This window comes from Heptranchias perlo, chromosome 22, assembly GCF_035084215.1.
Source record: "Heptranchias perlo isolate sHepPer1 chromosome 22, sHepPer1.hap1, whole genome shotgun sequence".
NCBI classification, from domain to species: Eukaryota; Metazoa; Chordata; class Chondrichthyes; order Hexanchiformes; family Hexanchidae; genus Heptranchias; species Heptranchias perlo.
Genome location: NC_090346.1, coordinates 50,844,809 through 50,857,276, shown reverse-complemented (window position 1 = coordinate 50,857,276; position 12,468 = coordinate 50,844,809). Strand labels below are relative to the sequence as shown.

Here is a 12,468-nt window from a genome sequence, read left to right as displayed (position 1 = left end):
AAACGGCAGGGAAAGGAATTTCATGTGAACATATTACTTTCACTACTTGCAAGATTGTGATTTCAACCCACTAGTCTTGCAGGACAACTTGCCTTTAAGGATGTACTCAGAAGATTTGTAACTTTTTAGTCAAAAGCATCCTTTTATAAAGCATGTTCCCTTTGAAAATGCCCTCAGAGTCAAACCTAAAAATGCCAACAATCATAAAACACAATTAACAATGGAGCTTGTTTACTCGACAAGTTTCACAGAGATCAAACAGGTCTGTACTTCAAAGCATTACCAAGTAAATCAAAGATAGCAAAATAAACTTTCGTACCAGCAATAGTAATATACCAGATGGCACTGTTGACAAATAATTCAGAAGCTCAGACATTCACACTGAAACAGGTCTGCAAGAATATACATGCAGTTTAGAACAGTTTGATTAAAATACAATATCATCAAACTTCAGAGAAAAGACTGACTCTGGAGGGTGAGATTAGTCAATGCCAGTAGTGCAAAATGGGCTAATAGCAAAGCGGCAGTCCATTTTACAACCGCGCCTAGTTTTCTTTTTCACTGACTCAAATGGAAAAGAAAATCAGGCCTGGTGCAAAATGGGCAGCCATTTCGCTATCAGCCTGTTATGCGCTGCAGGTGTTAACCAATTTCACCCCTCTGGACTCTGGTTGAGGAAACAATTCTCTGGATTTCCACCTAATTTTGGCTCATTTGGTAGCACTCTTGCCTCAGAGTCAAAAGTTTGTGGGTTCTTACCTCACTCCAGGGTTTGAGCACTTAATCTAGATTAATACTTTAGTGCAGTATGAGGTAATGCTGCATTGTTAGAGGCCATGTCTTTCTGCTGAGACATTAAACCAAAGCCCCAAATGCCAGTTCATCTGGATGTTGATGATCCCATGGCAAAATTTGAAGAGCTCTCTTGTGTCCTGACCAACAATCGTCCTTCACCCAATGCCCTGGTCATTTGTCTTACTGCTGGTTTTGGGACTTTGCTCAGAGCAAAAGAGCTGCCACATTTTTACTGACCTAATAATGATGGCCTTGAAATTCCGCAGGGGTTCTACCGATCTCCCACCATAATTCCAGCGGAACCCCCACAGCGAAGTGACTGAAAACAGCTCGTTATGTCAGTTCCCTGGGGATCCCACCAATCTCCCGCTGGAGTTATGCTAGGAGACTGGAGAAACTCCTTGGAATTTCAGGCTAATAATTTGATGTACTTGAAATGCTTCAAGGTATTTCTGAGAAATTAAAGGAAAAGAGGTGACTTTGCATTTCCACAGGTAGCATTGAATCTGAGTGTACTGCCCAGTATTCTCCTCCCACTGAAGCATCAAAGGCTCTAGAGGTTTGAATTGCTGGAATGCGTGAGCCTCATTAAAAGCTCCAAAAACATGTAAAACAGATGTGTGACGAACCTGAAACATTAACTCTGTTTCTTTCTCCACAGACACCGCCTGACTTGCTGAGTATTTCCAGCATTTCCTGTTTTTATTGCCAATTAACTTAAATCTGTGAGCTCTGGTTACCAACCCTCCTGCCAGCGGAAACAGTTTCTCCTTATTTACTCTATCAAAACCCTTCATAACTTCTGTTAACATCTCCCCTGCTTCCTGGTCATTGTCCACTGCTCCTCTGTAAAGCACTTTTTGTTTCATGAAAGGCACTATATAAATGTAACCTGTTATAGTTCACAAACTTCTCCCCTCCCCAATCTCCATTTTTGCCTAGGGAATAGAATGAGAGAAGACCTCAAAATTCCAAGAAAAAAGAAAAGTTTAATTTGAAAAAGTAATGGAAATTTAACTGCTGTATGAGCAACTGCAACCGTCAACTCCTGTACCAACCCCAGAGAGGTTCTGATGTGACAATCTGCCCAATTCAAGAGTCTGTACTAATGAAAGACCAATATAATCATGGGTTTCAATTCAGTCATCCAACACTAGCCATCACAGTACTGCACCATACGAGAAGCTGCCATCTATCTGGCAGGAGTGCCAATACTCAGCAATCGGTAAAGTACGGAAATATTGCTTTTCATTTTCACACAATGAAGAGTTTCTCAAACCTGATGAAACAGTGGAGCATTGCAGTGTAGAATGGAAAGGATGTTTGGCACGTTAAAAAAAAAGGTTTTCCATTGTTAGATAGAACTGTCTGAGTACTTTAATAAAGAGGGAAAATGGTAAGCTGATTCTTACCCCAAAACACAGCTTCTTCATTGTACTCACTGATCACAATGGCACAAACCACCAGGACGAGACAAATCATTGCAGTGGTCCCAAATGTCTCAATGGTCCTTTCCTTATCCCTGGATCGTTGAAGATAGGTACTGACTGAGGATGTGGCTGAATCCAAATGCAGTGAAAGTATGAGCAATTAAGTGATTATGTACTTCTGTGGTTCCCCAGCTGCGATCAGTGCCCCTCCTCCGAAACAAAAAGACCACTTTTATTTATGGGTTTAACAACTTTCTGAAATTAAACACTGGAGGCAATAATAGTTACATTATCCACCACAGGCTAATCACCTCCTAATGACATTGTCATGCCTGGTAATCAGTAAGAGGATACACCAGTTCTGCCACTATCCAATGTCACAGGTGATCTTAGAATAAATTTTTAATTCATGAGCAGCAGGACAGGTATTCTGTTTTCTTTTCTTAAATATGATGTGGAGATGCTGGTGATGGACTGGGGTTGACAATTGTAAACAATTTTACAACACCAAGTTATAGTCCAGCAATTTTATTTTAAATTCACAAGCTTTCGGAGATTTTCTCCTTCCTCAGGCAAATGTTTCAAGATCTCCTTGAAGCCTACGCATTTAATGCGTAGGCTTCAAGGAGATCTTGAAACATTTGCCTGAGGAAGGAGAAAATCTCCGAAAGCTTGTGAATTTAAAATAAAATTGCTGGACTATAACTTGGTGTTGTAAAATTGTTTACAACTTTTCTTAAATAGGCAGTGCAAGGCATGGGGACCTTTCCTGCTTCAAAAGCCAAGTGCAATTCTGATCGAGGGTAAGGAGAGCAAGCTTTGTCTCACTTGAGGGTGGGTACAACAGAGCTTCAAAGCTAAAAGAAGCTGGTTTATTGCACTCCAGTTTGTGTGAAGTTTTGTGATCATTGCAGATGTTAGTGCTGAGAATGGCATCTGTGTCGGCATCAGATAAAAGGACAGGTTAGCTACAGAGTGAAGCCCCCTCTACCGTGCCCCATCTAACACTCCGAGGGCAGGTACAGCACTCTAGGGGGATGCAGTATAAAAGCGGGGAAGTCATGTTACAACTGTACAGGGTGCGGGTGAGACCACACCTGGAGTACTGCGTACAGTTCTGGTGCCCTTATTTAAGGAAGGACATACTTGCATTGGAGGAGGTTCACTAGGTTGATTCCGGGTATGGAAGAGTTTTCTTATGAGGAAAGATTGAACAGGTTGGGTCTATACTCATTGGAGTTTAGAAGAATGAGAGGAGATCTTATTGAAACATACAAGATTCTGAGGGGCTCGATAGGGTAGATGCTGAGAGGATGTTACCCCTCATGGGGGAATCTAAAACTAGAGGGCATAGTCTCAGAATAAGGGGTCGCCCGTTTAAGACGGAAATGAGGAGGAATTTCTTCTCCCAGAGGGTCGTGAATCTTTGGAATTCTTTACCCCAAAAAGCTGTGGAGGCTGAGACATTGAATACATTCAAGGCTGAGTTAGGCAAATTTTTGATCAGCAAGGAAGTCAAAGGATATGGGGAAAAGGCGGGAAAGTGGAGTTGAGGTAAAAAATCAGATCAGCCATGATCTCATTGAATGGCCAAATGGCCCACTCCTGCTCCTATCTCTTATGCTCTTATGGTCTAATGGTTAGATACAGATTAAGCTCCCTCTACACTGTCCCATCATACACTCCCAGGGCAGGTACAGCATGGGTTAGATACAGAATAAAGCTCCCTCTATGCTGTCCCATCAAACACTCCCAGGGCAGGTACAGCATGGGTTAGATACAAAGTAAAGCTCCCTCTACACTGTCCCATCAAACACTCCCAGGGCAAGTACAGCATGGGTTAGATACAGAATAAAACTCCCTCTACACTGTCCCAACAACGTGCCTCAGCCTCAAAAGAGAATCCATCCACTGCATCAGCATGACATTTTCTCTATTTCCCACAACAGCCTTTCTGCAGCCTCTCTGAGTGAGATTCTCAATTGTCATTGGCCTAGCTAAAAAAAATTCACCTGAGAGAGATATAATACATAAGTTTGTGGTTTGAAGTGAGATAGAATTTTACTTCCATTGCAACTTATCGTTCACTCATGGTACGCTACAGCAAGTGACAGGTGATGCATTTTTCACACACAAAATACCACAGGGAGTGATGATAATGTATTCCTCATGCACAGAATATTCTGGAGAGCAAGAAGTGATGTATTCCTCACACTTGGAATACCACAATTAATGAGAGAGTGATGTATACTTCACACACGCAATAATACAGAAAGCAGGAGGTGATGTATCCCATCGCTTCTGATGGAATATGAAGTACATTGATTGTCATCTTAAACTGATCACTGCTTCTGAATTAACAGAAAACATGCAAAGTTGCATCCTGGCTCAGGATATCACTCCGTTAGCTATCTGACAAATCAATAATGCCTCTAGTACAAGTATGTAAACAAATGTTAAATCAACTGATTGCATCCCAGCAACAGCCATTGATCAACACCAAATCTCATCAGATTTTTTTGTCATTCAAGATTGTTTCAGTTTGAAGCAGTTTTCAGGCGGTCGTCTCAGCTACCATCAAATGGGCTAAGCGTGCACTAGGAGCACCCAAACCATCCGCAGTAAGGGGACGGACATTGGTGGGGTAGAGGGGCAAACGGCCATTTTTGTGTTAGGTACGGCCAATGGTCTCCTGGTTGATTCCTTTGTGGATTTTGGAGGGGAATGATGCTCATGGGAATGCAGTGAGCATGGTGAACAGGTGGATGAACAGCCCCCTACCAGCAGAACATCAGAATCCCGCCTAGTGTATAATGTTTCCTAAGTATTCATAATTCAGTATACAATGGGGATGATTTTAGGAGGCAATTGCAGGTGAGTTGGGGGCGAGGGGGCTCCGAAAATTGCGGAAATCCCATTTGGGTTCGGAAGCCGGCTCCAACTCGCCAACTTCCAAGTTTCCAGGGACCCACCTGTGTGCACGCGGGTGACCGAACAACGGAAGTCCCGCCAGCAATTAAAGCCGGTGGGATGATAGTTAAAGAGCCAAATGTACCTCGTTGAGGTACTTAAGGCACTTTACCAGTGACAGATTAAGTACTTAGAAAGATTTTTAACTTACCTGGGCAGCTTGCCCACCGCTTCTGGGCCAGATCAGGGAACAAGAAACTAAATAAATTAAATAAAAAACCATAGAAGCAAGTGAAAACACTAAATGGACCTACCTTTACACCCTGCTCCGATGCCCGATGTCTCCCGCTCCGATGTCCCCCTCTTCACCCCCCATCTTTCCCCGATATCCCCCTCTTCACCCCCCCGATGTCCCCCTCTTCACCCCCACCCCGGTCTTCCAATCCAGCGCCAGATCTTCCATTCTCCACCCCATCCCAGTCTTCCGTTCCAGCACCAGATGACGTCTCTTTCTCGACCCCTCCGCGTTGCAGCTCCTGACGTGAAACCCGGAGAGGATGTTAATCATCAGCAATCAACGTACGATCGCGTCAGAAATGTTAAGTTTTGTCCATGCGGGTTTGCCACGCGTACCTTCACCCCCCCCACTCCCAACCCGCCACCATTGCAAAATCGAGCCCAATGTCTCTGCAACATACAATGCTGTTCAGTGAATGAACAAAATGTGACATAACTCAAAATGTGAAGCACGAATTACAATCAAGCCCCTAAATACTTCAACACATCATTTAGAAATGCTTCAATGAACATCTGTTATAGCCACAGTGCATCTAAACTTGATCTGATTTCAACAATACCACAAATTCCCTGGTCAAATGTAAACTGTAAGTATGACAAAAAAACTGCTAATTTGTTGTCATATGTATTCTTAATTTCCTGAAGAGAATGAAAAGCAAATCGGTTTCCCCACTGGCAAACACACTTACTGCAAGTTTCAGCTCAATTAGTATGGCTGTACACCCTATTCCAATCACTGTTAACCTTTTGGTATTTTAGCATTTTAACATTTAACTTCTTTCCTTCCTTACTGCCCATGTGCACTGGCACAGACACTCCACCCATGCCAGTGTTTGCCAATCAGATGTTTGTTACTCCTATTTATTTCCAATCCCACCATCAATTGGAAGGCACTTGTCTCTGCAGCCTTCTCCTTTCAGCAGTCTCTCAACCATCACTTTTCACCTCTGTTCACACAGCTTGTGTTCATGAAAGATGCTTGAAGCCAAAGCTAACGCACAGCAAGAAATCAAAAGTAATTTCACTCACAAATTTTCTTCTGAGGTTGACCTTCACTTTCTCCATTTTGCTCTCTGAAGGATCTTGCGAATAGTCCAACCAGCCCAGATGCTCATCCACTGAAATACTCTTCCTCATATAGAAGGATCTGGATCTGAAGTGTGCGAAGGGAGACTCGTTGACTGCAGTTCCCGAGCTCCACTGTGCATTTGTTTCTTCAGGGTCATCATCCCCTTCATCCTCCCTTCTCCAGGCCTCTTCTGATGAGATAACCAAGGGGAAAAAAACAAATGTCAGCTGTATAACACCACTGAAATAGAAAAATTATTACTTATAACAGTTATCCAGTGAAAGCTTTTTTAATGTTAGGTAAAAGTGCATAGAACAGCTGGATCAGAGCTGGCTCATCTAGATAAAATGAAGATCCCTTCTGGCTGGTGACCATGTGAAATGAGTTTGGGCAGCCTCAGTGCAGTTTTTAGGGTGCATGGGTGCAAGCAAGCAAAACTGCCAGAGTTTGCCAGAAGGGCCGACAATTTTTAGCCTTATTATTTCTGTTATGCGGCGATTCAAACCTCTGCTTCTAATGTTTCCACACTACATTCCATAATATGTTACAGAACTTTCACTACACCATGCCTCTCATTACAGTATACAGGGGGCTCAGCTTCCAGGACTATGTTACAATGATGATCAAATCAATGAACACCACCAAAACAGATTACCTAGTCATTTATCTCATTCCTGTTTGTGAAACTTTGCTGTGCTTAAACTGGCTGCAATGTTTGCAACATAACTACACTTCAAAAGTAATTTGTTAGCTGTGAAGCACTTTGGGACATCTTGAGGATATGGAAGGTGCTGTGTAAATGTAAGTTCTTCTTTTCTTACTTTACTTCATGATAACTTAGTTTTTATTGTGCTATAACCTGTCCTACACTCAATATGTGAGGATTTCAGATGTCACATTCAAACATTCCTACCACCTCCCCCCCCCCCACCCAAGAATCCCAGCCCATGTGATGATTATAGCAATTTTAATGAAGCACCAGACACACAAATGAGGCACTTCTCTGGGCGAAGAAAGGAAATAAATCAACACCTCATGAAAATCAGTCAATCTGGCTCACTCTCACAGATCTCCCAACAGCCAATTCAACAGTGACATGGGCAGGCAACTTGGAGCAGATTGCATACGCTCTGTTTCAGGAAATGACACATAGTGCGGGAGAATCTAAGGTGAAAGAAGAAAATACATAATCCCATCTGTCTTCGTTCGAACAGAGGAGATTACAGGGTGATGTGATAGAGGTACTTAAAATTATGAAGGGATGTAACAGAGTAGATAGAAACAGACTTTCATGTGGTTGAGGGGTCTCAAACGAGGAGATATAGAAATAAGATTAAATGTAAAGATTTAGGACAGAGAACAGATGGTTTTGAGGCTGTGGACTGCACTGCCAGAGTTAGTGACTAAAGCAGAGACATTAGGGCCGATTTTATTCCGCAAGCCCCAACGAGAACAGAGTGTATGGGGGGGTTAAAATAAGAGGCAGAGTCCTGCCCTCCACTTGGCACAACACTCTCGCCGGTTATAGTTTTCACGCCTGGGTTTCGGGAGGTGTGTGAGGTCTTTGCTGCAGGCACACGAGGGCCTCACAAATATTCAAAAGTCAGGCTGCAATGATGCCAATTGGACCCCAATTAGATTTTAGCACAGTCACATGTTTGACGCTTGCTGTTGGCCTCATCAGGAAAGCCTGGTGCCATGAGGGAGCAGGCACAGAATAGGGCCAATAAAATACGTTAAATTAATAAAATTTCCTAGTGGGCCAGGAGTGCTCCTCCAAACTCCACAAGGAAATCTTGAGCATCCTTTGCCCCAGGCTTCCCCTCCCCCGACCACGATCCATGTCAGAAACCCCTCCACCGACATGCCTGAATTCCAGGGACCGGTTCTTTGTATCATCCACTCGGATATAGTGAGAAGAGAGACATCCAATTTATCAGAATCAGCCTGAATTTGTACTGTGACTATATTGCACTGCTAAGGGTCCAAATCCAAACCCAAGTTGAGTTCTCATTTACAAAATGAAGATCAAAGTTCAAATTAAACTTTGAATTCAACCAAGTTTGATCAACTCTATTCCAAACCAGAATGTCACATATCACATTTCAATTCCTGTGCATCTCACTTTAAGTACAAAAGGTTTAGGGATGACGAAGTACAGGAAGTTTAAGGATGACTAAGTCATTGAGATTTAAGAGGAACTCAGGGGATAGGTAGAGGTGATTCAGTTGTCCAGTTTGATGAAGGCGCCAAAAGAGAATTTCTGAGTTATTAGAGTAACAATCATTCCTTCCAGATGCACAAATAAGATCCATCAATGGCTTGGAGCTTATCCATAGTCAAAACAAATGTATTTTTAAGCTATTGAGGAAATAAATTAGCTTTCATGAACAGCTGGATGAATTGAGACACAATATAAATCCTCCTGCTTTTAACAAAGAAGGTGGGGTCAGGTTGAGAAATTTTAAAATGATTTAAAAAATGGTTTCAAAGCCTAGTATTTATTTAACCAAACTATTTCTGTTCAGTAAATTTCCCTGAACTGATAATGACGTGTGTTCGCTGTCATCTTTATATCCTGAACATGAATATAACAAATGATAAACACCAAACAAAGTCTACAAGCTACAAGGGTTAGCCCCGTTGCATCAACAAACAGACAGTTATTTCTAATTGGACTTCCTTTAGCTCCTTTCCCAGAGGCCCTTGAGACAGGTTAAATGCTAAATAGCCCAAAATCTACCAAACGTATTCTCAACTCACCCAAACAAGTTTGGAATTAGTTGGAAGCTCACAGCTTGGGTCAGCAAAGTACAAATGTGTTAAACTCTGAATACTCAGTTGTTCATCCTTCTACACTTTAAAAATATATACTTAAATATGGAAGGTGAAATGATTGCATCAAGCTTTATTTTATATGTTCAACATCTTCAGAGATACAGAACAGTGTTTCCTCCCCTCTCCTCTTTCAAAGTGTGGTGCATTAGTGTTTCAAAATGAGCGTTGGAACATTCTTTATTTGATAAATATGTAAGAGTTGTCATCTGACAAGCTTTACAAGGAACTAATCAGCAACTCTTGTGATGTTCTTTCATTTCTGTCCCCTCAGTGTCACGCAGTGAAGGCAGATCCAGCAGAAGATACATATAAATGCATATTAATTAGAACATGGGAACAGGCCATTTGACCCAACCAGCCCATGTCAGTGTTTCCCATGCAAGCAAATAGTCCCAATCACATTTACCCACCCTGTTCTCATATAACTTCATAACCGTAGCCACTATAAAACTTAGATCCCTTTAATAATCACCATGCAATACCACTGCCTCGTTTAACACATACTCCCTCTTTTGGGTTCTTGCCCCGGTAGTAATTTTCACATTTTTGTAAATTCACTTAACTAAGGAGAGATTTCTGCAGACTTGAAAATAGCTAACATAACTGCATTGTTTAAAAAAAGGTCAAGAAGCATATTTAGGAACGATTTAACAATAAATTTAATGTCTCTGTTACACTGTTGGGTCTTTTCTGATTCTTTTACTTTAGGTACTTTGGCTTCTGTATTTCTTGATTCCTCTAATAGGAGAGTCTTAACTTCCTATGGTAGAATCATAGAATTATAGAAAATTTACAGCACAGAAGGAGGCCATTTGGCCCATCATGTCCGTGCCGGCTGAGAAACGAGCCACCCAGCCTATTCCCACTTTCCCACATTTGGTCCATAGCCCTGTAAGTCACAGCTCTTCAGGTGCACATCCAGGTATTTTTTAAATGAGTTGAGGGTTTCTACCTCTCCCACCCTCTCAGGCAGTGAGTTCCAGACCCCCACCACCCTCTGGGTGAAAAAAAAAATCCTCATTTCCTCTCTAATCCTTCTACCAAATCACTTTAAATCTATGCCCCTGGTTATTGACCCGTCCGCTAAGGGAAATAGGTCCTTCCTATCCACTCTATCTAGGCAGCTCATAATTTTGTACACCTCAATCAAATCACCCCCAGCCTCCTCTGTTCCAAGGAAAACAACCCCAGCCTATCCAATCTGTCATCATAGCTAAAATTCTCCAGTCCTGGCAACAGCCTCGTAAATCTCCTCTGTACCCTCTCTAGTGCAATCACATTCTTCCTGTAATGTGGTGACCAGAACTGTGCGCAATACTCAAGCTGTGGCCTAACCAATGTTTGAAACAGTTCCAGCATAACATCCCTGCTTTTATATTCTATGCCTTGTCTAATAAAGGAAAGCATTCCATATGCCTTCTTAATCACCTTATCTACCTGTCCTGCTACCTTCAGGGATCTGTGGACATGCATTCCAAGTTCCCTGACTTCCTCTACACCTCTCAGCATCCTCCCATTTACTGTGTATTCCCTTGCCTTATTTGCTCTCCCCAAACGCATTACCTCACACTTCTCTGGATTGAACTCCATTTGCCACTTTTCTGCCCACCTGACCAGTCCACTGATATCTTCCTGCAGTCTACAGCTTTCCTCCTCACTATCAACCACACGGCCTATCTTTGTGTCATCTGCAAATTTCTCAATCATGCACCCTACATTTAAGTCCAAATTGTTAACGTATACCACAAAAAGCAAAGGACCCAGTACTGAGCCTTGCGGCACCCCACTGGAAACAGCCTTCCAGTCTCAAAAACATCGACCATTATCCTTTGCTTCCTGCCATTGAGCCAATTTTGGATCCAATTTGCCACATTCCCTTGGATCCCAAAGGCCTTTACTCTTTTGACCAATCTGCCATGTGGGACCTTGTCAAAAGCCTTGCTAAAATCCATGTAGACTACATCAAACGCACTACCTTCATCGATCCTCCTTGTCACCTCCTCGAAAAATTCAATCAAGTTAGTCAGACACATCCTCCCTTTAACAAATCCGTGCTGACTGTCCTTGATTAGTCCGTGCCTTTCTAAGTGACAGTTTATCCTGTCCCTCAGAATTGATTCCAATAATTTGCCCACCACCGAGGTTAGGCTGATTGGCCTGTAATGACTCGGTCTATCCTTCGCTCCCTTTTTAAACAACGATGTGGAGATGCCGGTGATGGACTGAGGTTGACAATTGTAAACAATTTTACAACACCAAGTTATAGTCCAGCAATTTTATTTTAAATTCACAAGCTTTCGGAGGCTTCCTCCTTCCTCAGGTGAACGTTGTTGGAAATGAAATCCTCAAAATGAAATCGCATTTATAAATCACAGAACAATGCTTGGTGATTACAGACAGTTTTTTCAACTGCCCGTTGCCAAGGCAATCAGTGTGCAGACAGACAGGTGTTACCTGCAAGGTCTCCGAATATACAAATCACCAAAAAAAAAGAGATAGAGAGGTAGAAACATAGAAAAGACAGCAACTGACCCGTTATATTAAAAACAGATAACATTTGTTCGCTGGTGGGGTAACGTGTAGCGTGACATGAACCCAAGATCCCGGTTGAGGCCGTCCTCATGGGTGCGGAACTTGGCTATCAATTTCTGCTCGACGATTTTGCGTTGTCGTGTGTCTCGAAGGCCGCCTTGGAGTACGCTTACCCGAAGGTCGGTGGCTGAATGTCCTTGACTGCTGAAGTGTTCCCCGACTGGGAGGGAACCCTCTTGTTTGGTGATTGTTGCGCGGTGTCCGTTCATCCGTTGTCGCAGCGTCTGCATGGTCTCACCAATGTACCATGCTCTGGGGCATCCTTTCCTGCAACCATGCACCTGGTGGGTGGTGTCCTCTCGTGTGATGGTGGTATCTGTGTCGATGTTCTCAGCCGAGGGCTCAATTTCTGCCCCACTACCAAAATGGACCCCACTAGTCTCGCGGCGGACACAGAGGAATTCATCAGGAGAATGAGGCTCCGGGAATACTTCCACAAACCCCAAGATTTCAGCAGCGAACCCAATGAGACAATCAACGATCTGGAACAGCAGACAGAGGGATCCGCGGTACAGCAGCCGAAGAGGAAAGAGTCAC

General features: G+C 42.9%; 1 protein-coding gene across 3 annotated transcripts in view; it reads right to left on the bottom strand.

Moving 5' to 3' along the window:
- The window catches only part of ankfn1b (ankyrin repeat and fibronectin type III domain containing 1b), an 834,116-nt gene that overhangs the window by 653,685 nt on the left and 167,963 nt on the right, over window positions 1–12,468 (bottom strand). For all 3 annotated transcript variants that reach the window (XM_068003637.1, XM_068003639.1, XM_068003638.1), the window contains one exon: window positions 6,462–6,691. In XM_068003637.1, coding sequence (XP_067859738.1) covers window positions 6,462–6,691 — 230 coding nt within the window. The remainder of the gene's footprint in view (window positions 1–6,461; window positions 6,692–12,468) is intronic.